Consider the following 19,983-nt stretch of genomic DNA (forward strand, 5'->3'; position numbering starts at 1 on the left):
TTTTCCTTCTTTTTTGTCCTAGCTAAGTCTCTAAAGCTAGAAAGAGGCCAGCTAAATTTGCTGTGAACTGTACCAGCATGAAATGTTAGTGTATGAGTAGTACTATATCATTAATGCATGGGAGTTCTCACTGGACTTCAGTGGAGACAGACCCCCAGATCATAACCTTCTGGATGCTTTTCTGGATTTTTCGTAAGTTTCTGCCCAGTGCTAAATCTGGATCTTCCAAGCATCCAGTAAAACAAGTCTGTTAATATTTAAAATGCTTTGCCACAATTCTACAGATTTACTCTTGATTCCTAACTGGAAGAGGAATTTTTCATTTGATATGGTGAAACTGGTGCATATGGCGGCCTACAGACAAGCATCTCCTACAACTTAATGAGTTTCAGGAGCTGAACACCTTTCAGGATTAAGTCCTTTAATGCTACTTTTGTAGTGCTCATGAACAAGTTTTTGTTTTGGACTGACTTGTATCAACTGAGTATCTTACCTGTGTCTGTGTCTGAGTTATATTGTCTCATTTAGAAGATGGTTTCTTTCTCCAGTTCTCATAGCTTTAAGCATACCAACAGCTCTCTCAGTACAGTATCTTTCCTTGGAAAGCCCCTGTAAAATGCAGGCAATAGTAGAATCACTGCAAATGAAACTTTGCATTTGTTCCATGCTATCAGGCTTTGTGGCAAATCTAAAGACCACCCCACCCCCCGTCTCTCCCCACAAATTACTAATTTTGGATGACAGACAAAATTGGTGAAAGAATTACAGCTCCATATGATTCAGAACAGTTCTGCCTGTCCTGGAAGTGCCCTGAGTACAAAAAGGTGTGCTATGATTCAACAGTTCACGCCTTTCATGGCAGGTTTAAGACATGTTAGGAGTGATCCACACCCTTATGGTCTGGGGAAAATAATAACTTTTTGTCTAGGACTTAAATATAGAAATTCTGCATTTATTTGCCTAATAAATCCCATAAGTCAAATAGTGTAGGGGTAGGAAAGGAATAAAAATCAGAATTGATCTCTTCTTTGCAGAGTATATCCAGCAAGTAGGTTTCTCTAGTACAGCTGGCATTTGTAGTAAATAGGGGTGTTCTGACATACATACATTTTTTTTTAAGTGTGCTGATAGAGTTAAGACAGTCTCTTAACTGCTGTCTGATGCACACTCTAGCTGAGTTAGAGGACCCTTACCTGCATATTTCTTTAAATTGTTGCAAAGTGTTTTTTAACCCTTGAATCCATCAAAAAAACAGAGCTCTAAATAGCAACATCATATTCCCTATTTCTTCCCTATCTTTGATTCCCACAAAACTGTGGGAAACATGCAGACCTTTTTCATGGCAACCAGCATTATGGTCTTTTTCTATATTAGCTTTACTAAGCTTCAGTGTCTCCTGGTGGTCTCTAATCATGCTTCAATTTTAAACAATTACCACTGCAGCTGTCCACAATACTATATTCCTGTCTTCCCTTCATATGCTTTACTCCAAATGCTTTAATAGACTATATTGACTATCTAGTGCCCTGACACAGGACAAGTTAACACTGGATTATGACTCCTTTTTTGTAGCATCAAAAGAAGTGAAGAGAGAACACTTTAATAAGTAAGGATACAGAAAATAGCAGGAGAAAATAAATAATTTTTTTTGTTTTTACTGTTCCCTCCTGCTCCAGTATTAAATTCCTCTGTAGAACCATAGCCTGATGGTTTCTTTATTCCTTGTGGGTCAGACATCAAGTTATGGCTTTATCAGATGGTGTGTTCATTTAGGCTATGTCTATATTGTGTTCCTTACAATGGTGTGTCTGTGCGGCTGCAGCCGCACCATTGTAAGATGCGCAGAGTAGCTGCTCTTTGTCGCCAGAAGAGAGCTCTCCCGGCAACAAAATAAAACCACCCTGAATGAGGGGCGATAGCTTCGTCTCTGGGAAAGCGTCTCCTGCCGACTAAGCGCTGTCCACACTGGCGCTTTTCGTTAAAACTTTTGTTGTTTAGGAGGGTGTTTTTTCACACCCCTGAGCGACAAAAGTTTTTATGACAAAAGTGCAGTGTAGACATAACCTTAGTTACAATAATTAAAGGCAAGTCTTCACCAGTTAACTTTAGGTAAGAAGTTGTATACACCCAGGATAACTGTCTACCTTTAACAGGCTTTACCTTTGGGTTCTGTCCTGTTGGGATGATTCCAGAGAGACTCTTACAAGCCAGCATTTTTATTCCATTTCTGCTATGAAACTGACCTAAGGACTTTACACACATTTGTACTGATCTTTTGACCATTTTTTAACTTTCCTCTTTCTTTTTCCTGAATCTATTATTAAACCTTTAGTCTTAGTTACATAAGGATTGACATCAGCATGATTATTGGGTAAATCTGAGACTCCTATTGACCTGGGGATAAGTATCCAGTCCTTGTGGGATTGGTGAACCTCACATATTGTGAATCAGGTTTTCAGTAACCCCTCACTGTATTAGACTTCGCTGTCTAGATGGGACCCAAGGGCTGGAATGCTTAAAGGGGACTGTATTTGGCTTCTTGTTAACTGGTGTAGTATTACAGAAGCTGTTTTTGTTACTGACTTGATTAATCTAATTCTAGAATAAACCACCAGTTTGGGGATTGCCTGCCCTATTCTTCGCAGTCTGCCCTGAGTGTAGCCATCTTAGAGCGGCCCATCCAGGCCGCAGAAGGGGTGAATGGTATGTAGTTTTGTTTCCATGGGTTCTCCAGGGAGCGTAGTAACTTTTAATATCTCAAACACTGTGGCACTGCATACCTTCAGCTAACACCAAAGTTAACCAGTTCAGTATCTCTCTACCAACAAACACTAACTGAAACAAATCCTTTCCACAAAGGGTGTTTTTGATGTAGTGAAGATAAAGCCATACTCCTTAATGCTTTATAGATAGGTTCTCAAACACTTCTGACTAAAATCTAACTAAAATGGCTTTGGGGGCCAGGTTTACAGACCTACTTAGATGTTTTTGAATGCTTCATAGGCACCTTAGTCAAGGGGAGATGGGCACCTAAACTGTTTCAGTGATTTGGTAAATCCTACTAGGCATATTATACCTTTTCAAAAGCTGCCCTTGGTCTCTAGGGTGATGTATGTACTTGGGGGTAGATAGTACTGAATCTCATCAGTACTGATTACATCACCATGCTATCTGATAGAGCCAAGTAACATTTTTGGATGAAAGGCAAGGTAAATACGAATATATTGGACAATAAAGGAAGGAAGGGGGAGCTGTCTTTCAAGTCTCATCCTTCTGTCATGGCTAGACGCGCTCTATTTCAGAGCTTCATAAGTTCATATGTAGTCATTATTTGTATATCAAGACACGATAAACACTATACAAAACCTGCAGAATCTCCAGCTGACAGGGGAAGGGTCAGAGGTACTGCAATAGCATGTAGCCAAATTATTCATATGTGGGCACGTACAATTGGGCATCTAAATCAAAGCGGCCTGGCTTTCAGAAGTGCTGAGCCTTTGCGTCACCCATTGCAGTTACTGAACGTTGTGGGTGCTCAGGTCACTTTTTGTTTTAGGTGCCTAACTTTAAGGTCCCTTGTTTGAAGAACTTGGCATTTGTGAACACTTATGCTCCTGCTGGTATCTCTTCTACTCTCCATTCAGTACAGGGGCACTTCCATTCTGTGATGGTTGATGTAGGAGACGCAGCCATACATAGACTCTTAGCAGAAGCATAGACACATTGGCACTCTCACATTTGGAATCTCAGTGGAATGGGGAAGACAGCAAGGTTTGGGTTTGTATTTGGGCTCATAGGATTAGCCAACCTTCATTATCCATGTCTTTCAGTATCCTCCCATTTCCAACAGAAAATAGAAGTGTCAATTTTCAGAAAGTTCAGCATCCCCACCCAGTTTCTCAATCAAGGAGTCCCTTCCTCTGACCCTACCTCCAGTATAGGAACTTTATATAATGGGTCTGTTGTTAGAAAATGGGGCCCCTTCCCTGCTGACCAGGACTGTTTCTATTTACTTTATTTCTCTTCCCCCAACCCCCTCAGCAGCATAAAGGGATAGATGGCTTTTCTGACAGAAGTTTTGGGCCAAGATTTCAGAAGTATCTTCCATTTTGGAGCCCACCAACACTGTTTTGTGCATGCAAGCCAGGTAGCTGGACATCTGCATTTGCCAAGAAAAAGTTTGTTCCTGCAGATTGGAGGTTTGGGAGCACACAATAGTGCAACCATAAAGTAGGGTGGGCAATTCTGGATGGAAGCTCTTTGAAAATCTGCCCCCTGTATTTGTACCTGCTTATATAAAGGTAGCTCACTTGGCCAAACACTATGTACCTTTTCCCTTGGCTAGACACTTGTATCTGTCAAACAGTGATTTTTATGAAGGAAATAACTACTCCACACTGTAATTAGTCTGAAGTAATTCCCTAAGGAAACATCTGTGGTACAGTCCTATAACTATTCCCTAGCCCAGTGTTTCAAATCATCTGTTCACGGTTGGTGGCAGACTTGCTAGCAGAGTCTGAACAAGAGTTGCTCTGGCAACAGTTTGCCTCCTGCTAGGCCCACGCTTGCTGTGGTGGTACTTTTAAGTGCTCTTTGGAGCATGTTTGTTTCATAATCCAAACACCATCGTTTATTAGAAGCATCTGCATCTCTTTGCAGTTCTCCTGTATAACTGTTTAGCTTCCTGTGTCTTTTCCCCTTTCAAATGCCTTGGTCTCCCAATTTAATCTTTGTTTAGAACTGAGACCCTAAAACATGCAGCTGAGCTTCTGGTTCCAAACAGAACAGTTATAGGAACATTTGGGCAATACTCCTAAGAAAGTCTAGTTGTGTGGCCTTTTGGCCATGATGTAAACGTTGCAAAGTATCAGTTTACTATTGTCTGCCCTGTATCCTGGTCTGTATTCATCCACAGCAGCAGAATAGACGTGATCTAACTCTTATTGCTATGTATATTATTTGCATGTTTCAAATTAGTGCTTTGTCAATAGATATATAATTCCAGACTTCTGGTGCACGCGTTTGCTTGTGCTTCCTCTTGCAGGAGTAATCTCCTGTAACCTTAATCCAAATAAGATTAGGAGGCATTGTCTAGGCTTTGCTAGCAGGTGCTTTTCCTAGCACAGCTCTTGCATATGAACACATTTACTTACAAATCTTTTGCTCCAGAACTTAGCTGTTCCTAGTGCCTTCCCTGCAGGGCAAATCCTTTTGTTTCTACTTCTCCCCAAATTCTTTGTTTCTACTTTTTTTTTAGAGACCCTCAAACCCTTTTATATCCTGGGTTTGAGTTAATAACACTTACCTGGCCTTGCTTCTAAGGTGAGTCAGCAGAATGGCTCTACATCTGCATGCATAGTGCTGAAGCCTGAAACCCTCTTTCTAAGAAGAACAAACTGGAAGTAAACTATCAGGTTGTTTTTTGTTAAATCCTAAATAATAATAGTAATTGTTCCTTAAGGAGTATAACATATCTAGGAATTTACTTATAGACAAAGATCAGTTCCAGGCGCTGACTTTTATTTTTCCAGGTGGGTGCTCCAGCCCGAGGTCTTGCCCCCACTTCATCCCTTCCCCCATGGCTCCTCCCTCGCTCCACCTCTTCCCACCCCCTCTCTGAGGGCCCCCACCCCCCTGCTGCTCTCTGACCTCCCTAGAGCGCCTCCTGCAAGCCGCCAAACAACTAATGGGCCCCAGAGCACCCACGGAGTTGGCACCCGTGGATACAGTGGAATAATGGTCTGAAACAAAAGGGTACATTTAATTTTTAACTACTAGGAAACCATTTTTTAGAAGGAAGGTCAGTTACATTGGGCAGTACTAGCAACTTCCATAATCTGCTAGGTAAAGCATATGTACAGTGAAAAGAAATCCCAACCTAGGATGGGCAGGATTAGACTTTTTGGACAATCTAGTCCTTGACAGTACTTGGAGAAGTTACAGGAATAATTTGTAACCTGATGGAGTAAAACTGCTGGACCAGTAGCAAAAACCAACAAAAACATCTAATCTCAATTTCCTAAGGTCTTCATCAGGGTTTTAGCTATGGGGTCTATTGGGTGGTGTGTGCAATAAGAGAACTAGCCAATAAAAAGTTTGTAGTGTAACCTATTCCTAAACAAAATACTTCATTTAACATGAGTTAAGGTTGCTCTTATCAATGAACTAAACCATAAAAACTTAGGAAATACAAAGTTAAAGATTAAAAGGTTACACAGTCAAGTACTGAAGTTAGGAAATGCCAGAAGGAACGTTGCCTGTGCAACCTTAATTTGGCCCCCAGTCTGTAAGCCTTTAATTAGATGCAGAAATGACACCCCAGACTTTTCACAAGTGAAGTGACTTGCCCAACATCAGATAGGAACTCAGTGGAAGAAGCAGGGATAGAATCTAATTCTCCAGGGCAACATTCAAACACCTAAGCCGTGAAACCATCCTTTTATCTTCCTGCTGTCCCTAGTTTCATTCACCCTCCAATTTCTGCAACAAATGAAGCAGGATCCCACAGATAGCCGCTTTCTTTACTACGCAACCTCAATTCACTCCACAACAGATCTGCCCTGTGCAGTGAATGAGACCAGAGTCCTGTGGCTTTCTAAGTTGTGCATACACACAAGGGGCCAACTTAGGGTTGCAGTGGCAACATTCATTCTGACATTTCCTGGGCACTTGACTTGGTAACCCTTTAATCCTTAACTTTGTATTTCCTAATATTTTATGCTTTTGTTGGCTGATTGAGAGCAACCTTAAGTAATGTTAAATGGAAGCTGTGTTTTTGAATTTCCTTAGTTTTTCCCCTATTAAGTATACTGTTTAAATAATAAAGCACTTACACATTTGTCTTCAATGTATATTATTTTTTGCCACTATTATCTTTGTGAAGCTCCATTTTACCTCTAGGCACTGTGTTCATTAATATGTTGGAAGTAATTAAATTAAATTTGTATTTTAAAAAAAACTAGGGCTGTCGATTAATCACATGTCCTCTGGAATGATGGTTGAAGCATGAAGGGACATGTGAGTCTTTAATGCATCTGGCACGTAAATATCTTGCAACACCAGCTATAGTAGTGCCATGCGAACGAACACCGTTCTCACTTTCAGGTGACAATGTAAACAAGAAGTGGGCAGCATTATCTCCTGCAAATGTAAATAAACTTGTTTGTCTGAGTGATTGGCTGAACAAGAAATAGGACTGAGTGGACTTGTAGGCTCTAAAGTTTTACATTGTTTTGTTTTTGAATTCAGTTTTTTGGTACATAATTCTACATTTGTAAGTTCAACTTTCATGATAAAGAAATTGCACTACAGTACTTGTATGAGGTGAATTAAAAATACTTGTTTTTTACAGTGCAAATATATGTAATAAAAAATAAACTGAGTACTGTACACTTTGTATTCTGTATTATAATTAAAATCAATATACTGTATTTGAAAATGTAGAAAACATTCAAAAATATTTAAATGGTATTCTATTATTGTTCAACAGTGTAATTAAGTACAATCGTTTTGATTGCTTGACAGCCCTAAAAAAAACCTTTTTAATGAAACTTCTAAATTACAGTTTTTAAATTTTTACAGAAACTGGAATCGCTATCTGTAACTCCCCCTGTCCTTTGTTTTTAAAAAAAATATATATATATATTCTGAAAGTCATAGCTTCCCAAACTTGTGAGAAATATATAAACACTGTACATGGCGAAAAAAGAAGCTGGAATTTTGTATCTTATTTTTATGTAACCCTTTTTGAGCAAGGTAAAGTAAAAATAGCTGTACTGCATCTGACCCATGGACTATCTAGACAAGTATACTGTCTTCTGCCAGTGGCCAGTGCCAGATGTTTTAGAGGGAATGAACAGAACAAGGCAATTATCAAGTGGTCCATCTGCTGTGGTCTAGTTCCAGCTTCTGGCCGTCGGAGTTTAGGGACACCTAGCGCCCGGCGTTACATACCTGCCCATCTTGGCTAATAGCGAGCGAAGGACCTACCCTCCATAAACTTACCTAATTCTTTTTAGAACCCAGTTACATTTTTGCCCTTCACAACATCCCATTGCAGTAAGTCCCACAGGTTGACTGTGCCCTATATGAAGTACTTCCTTTTGTTTGTTTTAAACATGCTGCCTGTTAACTTCATTAGGTGACCCCTGGTTCTTGTGTTATGGGAATAGGTAACTAAGACATCCCCATTTACTTTCTCCACACCACTCTTGATTTTATACCCATGGGCAGTAGGTATTAAAGTCCAGAGCAGACTAAGCTTCCCCTGACCCAGGTTGTAGCCCTGGCCCTGCCCATCTTCTCCTGGGAGGCCCCTCTCTCTTTCCCCCTTCTACCCTGAAGTTGGGGGGGAGGGGTGTCAGGCCACCAACGTGGCCCTTGGGGGAGGTGGGGGGCTGGCCCTGGCCTGGTGCTGGGGGGGGGGGGTGATGGTGCAGTCTGGGGTGGGCTAACTAGGGCTCCTCCAGCCACTGGGTGTTGGGGGGGGGGGGGGGGGGGGCTGGCATGGCTTGGGTCTCCAGCTGCAGGGAGGCCCTTGGGGCTTCTCTGGTTGTGGGGGGGGCAGAGGAAAGGAGGGCTGCTGGCAGAAGGGGTGGGGCCAGTGGGCTAGACTCCCCAAACATATTCCCCCTTAGTCATCTGTTTTCTAACAGTTACCCGTAGAAAAGGAAGTGTAACCTACTTGAGTACAAACATGGAGGAACACAGCAGGAGCTTAACCAGCTCCAGTCTACTCTCATTACAGACCCTCCTGGGACCCTTTTTTGCAATAATGCTATGAGAGTCTGAGCAATCAGTTGTCAGAAGCAGTCATCACCATGATAACCATGGCACTAGTGCCACTCCCCAAAGATGCAAATGAATGGCTGGGAGAGAGTGATGAGTGGCCGATAATATTTGATGTCCTAATGTTACTGCAGCAGGGGGCAGTAAATTGGTGCTGAGGGAGGAGATGAGGCTTTTCCAGTGTTCCCAATTTTTTTTGAAATTTCCTTTAAATAAATAACATACAAACACTAACGCACATTGGAGAGTATTCCACTTAGGCATTAATTAGTGACTGAGAATTGGTTCAAATTCCCCAGGCCATGTTGACAGAAAAAGGTCAGATGCTGATCTGCAAATCCTGTAAAAACTGAAAATTATAATGCACCTATTAGCCTGCTCTTGCTACTAAAACACCATAATACCCTCTGGAGGCTGGAGCTCTTGCTTTCTCAGGTGCTGTGTCCCCCACCTTGGTTATCCCAAATTAGTGGACCCTTTTGCCTTTACTCTCTGTGCCTCAATTCCCCATCTGTAAAATGAAGGTAATAATAGTCCCTTGCTTCATGGGGGTGTTGAGAAAATAAATTCATTAATGTTTGTCAAGCTGTCTGTCCATAATGAGGGCCATGGAAATATGCATGACAAAATTAATTATTCTGTATTCAGCATAGGGTTTGAATAGTGTGCAGTATATAAGGCCAGGGACAACACATTGAACAATGAGGCTAAAACAAAATACTGACTAGCTGCTCATTAAGTGATCACTGCCCATCCTGAGCACTGAAGGAGGCAGGGGTCTTGTGATAAAAATAGTATGTGATAGTCTTTAATTACACAATCATAATGCATACACACAAAGGAGCTGAATTAAGATTGCACAGGCAGCCTTAATTCTGGCATTTCTCAACTTTTGAGTACTTGACTTTGCAATCATAATGTTCTTCTAATGTAGGGGTGTATGTAACATATAATAAATGTTCAAGTTTCAAAATGATAAAATTGTGTACAAATAAATTATGCTGGCAAATTCCAGTTTACCTGTGGTGGCAGCATTGGCATCACCCAGGCTCCCTGTCAGAGAGCAGGACCCCATTGTGCTAAGTACTGTACAAACACATGAGAAAAGATACCTGCCCCCAAGAGCCTACAGTCAAAGTATAAGATGAGGCAACAGGTGAATACAACAGACTGAGGAAGCGCAAGGTAACAGCGAGATTACGTGCAGCATGCTGAGTATGGGTCACAGCACAGCAGCTTGCCTAGTTGAGTTTTTTTTATAGGTGTCACAGCAGAAGTGATTTTTAAAGGAGGGATTTGGAGAAGGACAGTGGTAGCTTTGTGAATTTTTACAGGAAGCTGCTTCATGCGCCTGGGAGACAGCCAAAGGTACTTGTTTGAAAAATTTGACAAATGACCAATCGAGACTGGTTTAAATACTAGATAGACAGCACACTTAATCCATTTAATTGATACAGAGTCATTGAAATGTGTTGTACACTCTATTGCCTGGAAATCCCATCGTTAAGTAGTTGTGATGTTTATCAGGAACTCAGATTTGCCTTCTTAATATGCTTTAAATCATTCTGGCTGCTTAACTTCTTTCCAGTTCTCTGTAGCAAGCTGAAGCATTGTGTTGTCGGAACTTACCATACATATCATGTGCTGCATGTAAGAGTACTTCATTTCCCTGTTTTCGTTTGTAGGGCGAGAGGGGGTTCCCAGGGTTAGGTGGTCAGCCCGGTTTACCTGGGTTTCCGGGACCAGAGGGACCTCCTGGCCCAAGAGGCATAAAGGTAAGTAACAATGTATCCAAACACTATATAAATGTTACCTCTGGTGCAGGCAGTGTCTAGATTTCCTGATATACTGACACAAAATGCATTAGAGCCATCTCCAGAGCTCCTGATTCAGAGCGCATCATTCGGTTAATGTTTCAGTGGTACAGTTCCTAGAAGCCTGTTACATTGTCTCTATTAGTTACATTACTGTCCTGCTGTGGAAGTCTATAACTTAAGGGAATAAACAATAGGGAAAATATCTGTGCTCCTCAGATAAGTCCTCTACCCCTCACTCGTGCAGGAGTTCTGGAACAGTTTGTATAGTGGGGGTGCTGAGAGCCATTGAACCACACTGTAAACCCTGTATATCAGGGGTGGGCAAACTTTTTGGCCTGAGGGCCACATCGGGGTCGCACAACTGTATGGAGGGCCAGGTAGGGAAGGCTGTGCCTCCCCAAACAGCCTGGCCCCTGCCCCCTATCTGCCCCCTCCCACTTCCTGCCCCCTGACTGCCCCCTCAGAACCACCAACCCATCCAACCCCCTCTGCTCCTTGTCTCCTGACTGCCCCCTCCCGGGACCCCCCGCCCCAACCACCTCCCCAGGACCTTGCCCCCTATCCAACACCCCTGTCCCTTGACTCCCCTGCCCACTATCCACACCCACACCCCCTGACAGACTCCCCAGGACTCCCACCCCCTATCCAACGGCCCTCTGCTCCTCATCCCCCGACCACGCCCTCCTGGGACCCCCTGCCCCTAACTGCCCCCTGAGATCTCACCCCCTTATCCAACCCCCGCTGCTCCCTGTCCCCTGACTGCCCTCCCGACCCCTATCCACATCCCCGCCCCCTGACAGGCCCCCCGGGACTCCCACTGTTACCTGTTCCCCATCCCCTGACCACCCCCCCCCCGAATCTCCGCCCCATCCAATCGCCCCCTCCTCCCTGACTGCCCCCCAGGACCTCCTGCTTCCTTATCCAGTCCCACCCCCGCTTCCCGCCCCCTTACCAGCAGCAGGAGCTCGCAGCCGCAACGCCCAGCCAGAGCCAGCTGCACTCCCCACACTGCCCAGTGGGAGCGGCGGGCCAGAGTGCGGGGGAGGGGAATAGCAGGGGAGGGGCCAGGGACTAGTCTCCCCAGCCAGGAGCTCAGGGGCCGGGCAGGATGGTCCTGTGGGCCGTTGTTTGCCCACGTCTGCTGTATATGGTGGAAACCACTTCAAGCCAGGGGATGCTGCAGCACCCCTAGTCCCAGCCCCTATGCACTCATGCATGTGTGTGTGCGCACAGCAATCACTAATACACACACCCCTTCATTAGGTGCGAAAGTGGCCAGACTGACTGCTCTAGGGGAAGGGGTTAGAGATCAGGCTTAGTGACATGCTGTGTTGCAGCTTTACTAGGCCATGTAACACACATTGCTAAATAACTGAAATCCCCTCTACCACAGTCCTGTGATTCCATCACTTAGTGAAGTGACAAAGTCCTATCTGTCTGCCAGCTGTGTGAATGGTCCCACTTCTATTTTGCCATGAAGTACAATGTTTTCTTACTGTCATTGTTTTTGGGGGAGGCAAGTAAGGGATTAAAACAAGCCCCTTGTGTGACTCCAAAACAATAGTACAACATTGAAGAGAAGAGATGAATGCTCTTTATTTCCTGAAGTGCCTCCATTTATAACTGTCTTCTCCTGAATAACATTAAAATGTTCTAATTCTGACTGTATAGTGTTGAAATCCCTCCAACTCTGCTTTTTATTTTACATACATAAATAGATACATTATATAAATTTGTCAGCTTTGTCTGGCTCTTCATTCTGTAAACACCTACGTTAAACAAAACAGTCACATTTCAGAAGTCATGGGAAAGAGGTTATTGCTTTTCATCACACAGAGGAGGGACTCAAGAAGAGGAAACAATAAACAGAAAATTAAAAAAGCAAAAATGTTAGAGATGGAGAGAATGAATCAGATATAGCAAGGGATGGCAAGGAAGGAGAGAGCAAATGGGGAATAAAAGAGGTCAGATGTTTTGGTTAGAAAATATAAATATATTTATACTCTCTTTAATGCACTTCTATGGCAGATGTCCTATTCCATATCTCTGAATTCCTGTAACATTCTGAATGTAAATTAAAGAAAAACAGGAGCATGAAATTTGCAAGCAATCTACTATTATCTTTTACCCACTAGAGCACAGTATAGCAAGCTGAAGGAAATTAGTAGTATGCAGGCAGATATAAAACTATATGAACAAAAACTGTTAACTATAAGTCCTTGGTTATTAACTGCACAAAATGCTTTTCAATCCCAACTCAGCAAAATCCTAAAGATGGTAATAAATAATACAACTTCTAACAACACTACATGATGCTGACAGGATGTACCAGGCACCCTTGTCTTAATTATTTTGACTTTTTATTCAAGCTTTTGGTTTACTTTAGTAGGTTAACTGTGTATTTCAATGCACTATAGATGATATAATCAATTTTACTTTCTCCATGTTCTTTACAGGGTGATGATGGCCTTCCAGGGCCTACCGGACCCAAAGGAATCAGAGTAAGTGACACCCCATGTCAGGATATAGTACATAACATACATGAATTACTTTGATGGAGATGTGGGTTACAGAAAGCTAGATGAGTAAAAAATATAGAGTCAAATCAAAAGAAATTTATTCTTCCCAATGGGATTTCTTGTCATACTTTTAATAAATTTATCAATAAAGGCTTATTCAGTCCATCCTGCCATACAGGACTCAAACTAGTTTTATTGGTCAAAATCCAGCCCCTCTGTTAACTTTACTATGAAAGAGAGAGACTTTTATTCTGATACATAAGTAGATTCCTTGCCTTGTCTGTGAATCCTTCTGCTTTTATACCTGTCTGCTGTACTTTATGGGCAGATCCTCCACTGGTGGAAATCATGTAGTTTCATTGGCTTCAGTGGAGACACATCAATTTTCAACATCTAAGGACTTAGTCCTTAGTGTGTATAGTGTATATACCCATTAATAAGAAGAACAGGAGTACTTGTGGCACCTTAGAGACTAACAAATTTATTAGAGCATAAGCTTTCGTGGACTACAGCCCACTTCTTCGGATGCATATAGAATGGAACATATAATGAGGAGATATATATACACACATACAGAGAGCATAAACAGGTGGGAGTTGTCTTACCAACTCTGAGAGGCCAATTAATTAAGAGAAAAAAAACTTTTGAAGTGATAATCAAGCTAGCCAGTACAGACAGTGTGATAAGAATCACACTGTCTGTACTGGCTAGCTTGATTATCACTTCAAAAGTTTTTTTTCTCTTAAGCTAGCCAGTACAGACAGTGTGATAAGAATCACACTGTCTGTACTGGCTAGCTTGATTATCACTTCAAAAGTTTTTTTTCTCTTAATTAATTGGCCTCTCAGAGTTGGTAAGACAACTCCCACCTGTTTATGCTCTCTGTATGTGTGTATATATATCTCCTCATTATATGTTCCATTCTATATGCATCCGAAGAAGTGGGCTGTAGTCCACGAAAGCTTATGCTCTAATAAATTTGTTAGTCTCTAAGGTGCCACAAGTACTCCTGTTCTTCTTTTTGCGGATACAGACTAACACGGCTGTTACTCTGATACCCATTAATGTATTTGTAATTGTTGTCTTTTCTCTTGTCGTTTTGTTTCATGTTTTTTCTGAAACAAATTTAATAAAACATTAACCCCATATTTTAAATCCCCCCCCCCCAGTATGTTTTAAAATATGGTACATGCATGTGGCTATTTTTCACCGAGGAGTGGTTCTGATTTTTTCATTGTCCTTTACTTACAGAAACATTAATAGGCTATAGATAATGCAAATTCTTTTTAAAAACAAGTAGTCCCCCTCTGACTACCCCACTTACAAATAAATATGGTTATTTCCCCTCCAGGGACCTCCAGGTCTGCCAGGATTTCCAGGAACACCAGGACTTCCTGTAAGTAGGATTTGGCTTCACAATTGAGAAGATTATCGCTTGTTTTTTCTTTTTGCACAGATCATCCTTAGCTAATTATGCTGTCCTTCCTTCCATGTTCTAGGGGTTACCAGGGCAAGATGGGCCACCAGGACTTCAAGGTATCCCCGGATGCAATGGAACAAAGGTGGGACATGACACTTGGTAAATTCCTGATGCCGTAACGATAGCATAATAAAGAAATAGAACTTGTCTTTGTGACTGATGCAGTAAACGGGAATAGCTTACTGTCCTGGGTAGTGTAAACTATTTCTGGGCTACAGGTAATATAATGCCAATTCACATCTTCTGAAATGAGAGACAGGATCACAGTCTTGTTCACAGGATCAGGAGCTAGGAAATAGCCAAAATCCAGTCATGGCTCTGACGTTTTGTAGTATTGGGTAATAAAATGATCCCCCTACCTGTTACTTCACGTGTAAAATTGTGGATAATAATAATAATAACTGACCAGTGTGTTGCATGATTAGGCCCTAGTCCTGCCCTCTGATCCATGCAAGTGAACACTTGCACCATATGGAGCTCTTTTGAAGTCCGTGGCTCTGATACCCAGTGAATGGGGAGAGTCTCAGAATTCAGGCTTCAGCTCAAACAGCAACGTCTACACTGTTATTGTTAGCCCTGTAGTGCAAGCCCCACAAGCCTGAGTCAGTTGAACTGGGCTCTGAGACTCAGTGCCACAGAGATTTGTTTTGTTTTGTTTTGCAGTGTAGACGTACGCTGATTTTGTTACAGTGCTTTGAAGGTGATAAGTGCCAAATATTCTTCTTGTTTATTTGGAGACAGTAATTTATTGTTGGCTTAGTCACCTTGGAACCACTGATTGCACTATCATTGTGATAAGGATAGATCATAAAATGAAACTGTCTAGGCAAAGAGTTAATTTACCTCTGGCTCATCTATGAAGGTTCATGTTCAAATTGAGATGCCTGCCTGCTTCCAGGTAATTGACTTTTTCTATAGCGTTGTTTGCTGTAGTATCTTCTCAGAAAAACAGGCATGATGCACATGGCATTATTTGAGCCCGTTGGGTGCTTTTTCATCTGTTTCAATCATACCTGTGGTTTTTTTGTTTTGTAAACTGTTTAACCCATAACCTGCAATGCCCCTTTCTCCATTCCAGGTTCATGAGCTTACAGTAGTGTTAATTTTTCTAGTATCATCACTGGTTTTGTTGCTGGCTAAGCCTCTTCTCTCTGCCTTCTTTAGGGGGAACGTGGATTCCCAGGCAGTCCAGGTTTTCCAGGTTTACAAGGTCCTCCTGTAAGTAAGAGATTTTATATAATCAGATCCACTTCCTGTAACCCACAGAAAACCCTTTGCCTAGAATTGTGAAACAGTCAGTGCCCAAATAACTATATTAAAATTTCCACAAGTAAATAATTAATGAAATACCATTTGGGTGTGCTTCAAAACATCTAGCTTTTCTGGTGTAAGCTATTTGTAAAGCTAATAGGGAATTTGATCTCTTCTTTTCTTGAATATTACATTCTCTCACTGATGAGATGCTGTGCCACTGGCAGAGAAAACAAATGTGTGGAGGTGGAAGGAGACCGATCTTAAGTGATGTCCCCAGGCACATCTGGGAGTGATGCTGTCTATTTGTGGATCAGAAAAATATACAATGCAGATTTTTCTCTGTAAAATGCAAGAATGTGCAACAAAGTGATTCCTGCAGGAGCTAAGAATTGGTAGAAGAGAAACCATGAGCATGTAATATAGAGAATAACAGGAGGCATATTAAAAACAAACCCCAAGTGAATGGGAATTTGCTGTTCTTAATTTAGTAAGTGTTCAATATTTGCTTAAAGTGCTGCTGAAGAACTTTTGTCTTGAATAGCAGTGAAGCAGCAGAGGCTTGAAATGTTTGGGTCTCCTTGTTTTGTATCCTTTGTGTCTTTCTCCCCTTTGTCACCTTGCCCCTCTCAGTGAAATCTATTCAGTGTTTTGAGAATGATATGTCAACAATACATTCATACCTTCTTTTTTGTTGCTGATAGTATGATATTTTCTCACCCCTCCTTATTTTTATTTCTTTTAAACAAAGGGACCTCCTGGCCTACCAGGTATGAAGGTAAGTGTTCTGTACGTTCACAACTAACTGTTAAGCAAGCATGGATGTTTAGTGTGCATCTGACAAAAGTAACCTGTTTGCCTATAAGCAAGGCCCTGCATATTCCACAGCCAGCTGCTCCTAAATTCTGCACCAGGCCCCCGGTTTCTGAGCCATTCCTTAATGTGACCAATTGGCAACTCTGCAGCATTTGTACTCAATTTAAAAAAAACAAATGCAGGCCTTTACTGAATTCAAAGTGTGCACGAATAATGCAATATATACAGCAGCCACCATGTTGAAATATTAAATTCAAGTATGTTTTGGCAACTTAATAGGGCGAGAGGGGGCATTTGTATCTGAAAAGGCATGGGATACAATTTAGCATTGTGAGAGAAATACGTTAGTAGGATATTTCTGCTAAAATGATCAGCAATGAAATGCGCACGTTTGAATTGTCATCTGTAGGTTTTAGAGTTATACCCCATTAAGATGAATGGAGCAGTTTACACCTCTCAGCAATTTTCTGCAGACTCAGGAAAACAACAACATGCCAATTTGTTTGCTTAATAGTTTTCTTCTCAACCATGAGGACTAGCAAGAAGTTGGGATGAAATTCCATGGTCACGGGATCATAGAATACACAGAAACTTTCCTATATGCTGGGATGTAAATTACTACTTCACAGAAAAAAGTAGATGATTTAGTTCTTAGTTAGAATTAACTCTGCTCTTTTATAGGAACTATTTAACAGTATAGCAATGTGTTTTAAGCTGTGTGTCTTGATGTAGATGCATACGATCTAAATAGATTAAAATACAGAAAATCCTACAGAATATTTGTAGAGAAATCACTAGCATGGCCTTGAAAGTTGTTTCTAGCCTGCCAACTATTTTGACCACTTTGTTACTGGCCTCACACATGGCAAGGAGCACACTGAGCCTGCAGGTGGTAAAAATGAAGTAACTTCGGAATCCCTTGGCCCTACCCGTTCCCCAAAGAACAATGGAAATGGTGATCATCACAGGTGACTAGAATGGGTTCCAGGACAGGTGATAAATCCACAAAGCAAAGAGAGAGATTTCAGAGTAGCAGCCGTGTTAGTCTGTATCAGCAAAAAAAACAGGAGTACTTGTGGCACCTTAGAGACTATTTTTTGTTAGACTAAATTTGTTAGTCTCTAAGGTGCCACAAGTACTCCTGTTTTCAAAGAGAGAGAGATATACACCCTTCTCCCCAAGACCTGAAAACCACTTTCTCACCGGCCTTGGTATCTGATTCTCCTCACAGGCATAGATCCTTATTTTAAAGGACAATTTCCTTCCATTGTAATTTAATATAACGATAAGACACAATGGTGTGTGCACAAGCAGGCTACTAGTGAATGCCCCTGGTGTGTTGTGAGGCATTAGGCTAATAGAAGGCCTAAAACCACCAAGAAGTGTACAAGTAGCTTGCTTGTGCACCCTCCAGTGGCTAATTACTGTTAGAAAATATTACATATCACTTAAATTATCATGGGAAGAGAGGTAATGCAAAGAGTTATATTCTCTTAGGAAACATCTGTGATGGGTAAGAAAGGCACCTTTTTCCTCCTAATTTAAATATAGTCACATTTTATTATTTTTTTAAGCCTTTATTTTTGTCTCTTTGAGCTACTTGAGTCATATGGGCCAAGAGCCAATTTAAATATACTTTCTTCTATTAAACACTAAATTTGGACAATGGAAAAGTTCTCTCAAACTGCTGCTGAAAGGACAGCTTGGCACGGTGGGGTCGTGGAATGATGACTTTAACACTGCCACATTTTTTTCCCCAGCCCCACTCCCACTTCCCAACCAAGTTTGTTTGTTTTAAGCCACATATCTGTCAATAAACTTATAACAAAGCCACATAAGAAGCATTGCTTAAAGATGAGTTATGCTGTATGGCCTAAGGTAATTGCAGACCCTAATGTAATCTCATGAGATGGGGCCTATCCTCTGGGATATGGGAGAAAGCTGTGTAAACCAATTTTCTGGCAACCCGTTTGTTGCTTTCCAATGAAGATAAAATATCTTTTACTTTTCTTTTATGTTTATTTTAATCCCCTAACCTTTTGAAATTCAAGTTGGGTGCTTGTATCCAGCATGCAGATAAAAATATGGTGTACTTGGATGGCTGGTAGAAGGTTCTAAGCACCTCAAAAATTAATTCTGTAAGTAAACAGGGAACATTTTTTAAAAGGGTTGTTTATTGGAGAATTAAGTACACCTCTACCCCAATATAATGCGACCCGATATAACACGAATTCGGATATAACGCAGTAAAGCCGCGCTCCAGGGGGGCGAGGCTGTGCACTCAGGCGGATCAAAGCAAGTTTGATGTAATGTGGTTTCACCTGTAACGCGGTAAGATTTTTTGGCTCCTGAGGACAGCGTTATATCGGGGTAGAGGTGTACCTGTATTATAGAAATAGTAGTTTTACATATCTCTGGGCATTAATATGTCTGTCTCCTCACTGTCTATTGAAGCTAGCTTGAAGTGGAAGAATGCAGTGTGGTATTAATTTCTTTACATCAGTTGTTGTTCTTTTAGGGTGATCCGGGTGAAATAATTTTGTCATCACTGCCAGGCCAGAAAGGTGACCCAGGATTTCCAGGACTTCCAGGGTTACAAGTAAGTTCCCTAAAGTATTTGTTGATTGTATGCTTTTTGGTAGGGGACAAACTACACTGAACTGAATAGTAATTCAATCTGACAGCATAATTAATGGCTAGAACAATATTCAGTGCTCTGAAGCACATGTGTTGCACATAAGTGAAACAGCCAGCAGGGGGCCAATGAGGGCCTGGGCCTGCTGTCTTCAGAGTACAGCAGTGCTAAGAGCTACCTACTGGCTGCCACAGTTTATTTGTGTATTTCCCTACCCCTTTGAGACACACTCTGAGTCTGGGCTAGTTCCTGAGTTCTCTACTATTCCTCTCCCTTACTAAAACTAGCATCTGCCCTGCTGGGCTGTGGACAAGAGGAAATGAGAGCAGAGCCTCGGCTGTTCTCCTTAGGCTGCATCTCTTCAGCAGTCCAATGGCTGTGAAACCGCCTAATGACTCCAGATAGTCCGCTCCCCTGTTGAGCCATTAGTAATTTTACTGGAGAGGTGAGGGGAGCAGAGAATGAGGAGCCCATGAGCCTGCACAGGACATCAGCCAGGATACAGTTTTCCAGTGCGCTACAGAGAGGCAAACCACAGGACTAGTCTGATCAGACTGGGCCTGTGGGTGTCTCTGTTGTTCTGCTCTGTGCCTTGCTACTGTCTACTCTTGGCTGGAAGAGACCATAGAAATGCAGAGTGCTCTGTTATTTTTGCTTCATGTAGGAAGGGAGTAAAAG

General features: G+C 41.8%; 1 protein-coding gene across 1 annotated transcript in view; it reads left to right on the forward strand.

The window, feature by feature from the left end:
• COL4A5 (collagen type IV alpha 5 chain) overlaps positions 1–19,983 on the forward strand; it is a 140,198-nt gene that overhangs the window by 56,703 nt on the left and 63,512 nt on the right. The window contains exons 3-9 of the mRNA XM_054038885.1: positions 10,473–10,562; positions 13,061–13,105; positions 14,475–14,519; positions 14,623–14,685; positions 15,768–15,821; positions 16,606–16,632; positions 19,189–19,269. Of these exons, the coding sequence (XP_053894860.1) occupies positions 10,473–10,562; positions 13,061–13,105; positions 14,475–14,519; positions 14,623–14,685; positions 15,768–15,821; positions 16,606–16,632; positions 19,189–19,269 (405 nt within the window). The remainder of the gene's footprint in view (positions 1–10,472; positions 10,563–13,060; positions 13,106–14,474; positions 14,520–14,622; positions 14,686–15,767; positions 15,822–16,605; positions 16,633–19,188; positions 19,270–19,983) is intronic.

The sequence above is a fragment of the Malaclemys terrapin genome, chromosome 9, assembly GCF_027887155.1.
Source record: "Malaclemys terrapin pileata isolate rMalTer1 chromosome 9, rMalTer1.hap1, whole genome shotgun sequence".
NCBI classification, from domain to species: domain Eukaryota; kingdom Metazoa; phylum Chordata; order Testudines; family Emydidae; genus Malaclemys; species Malaclemys terrapin.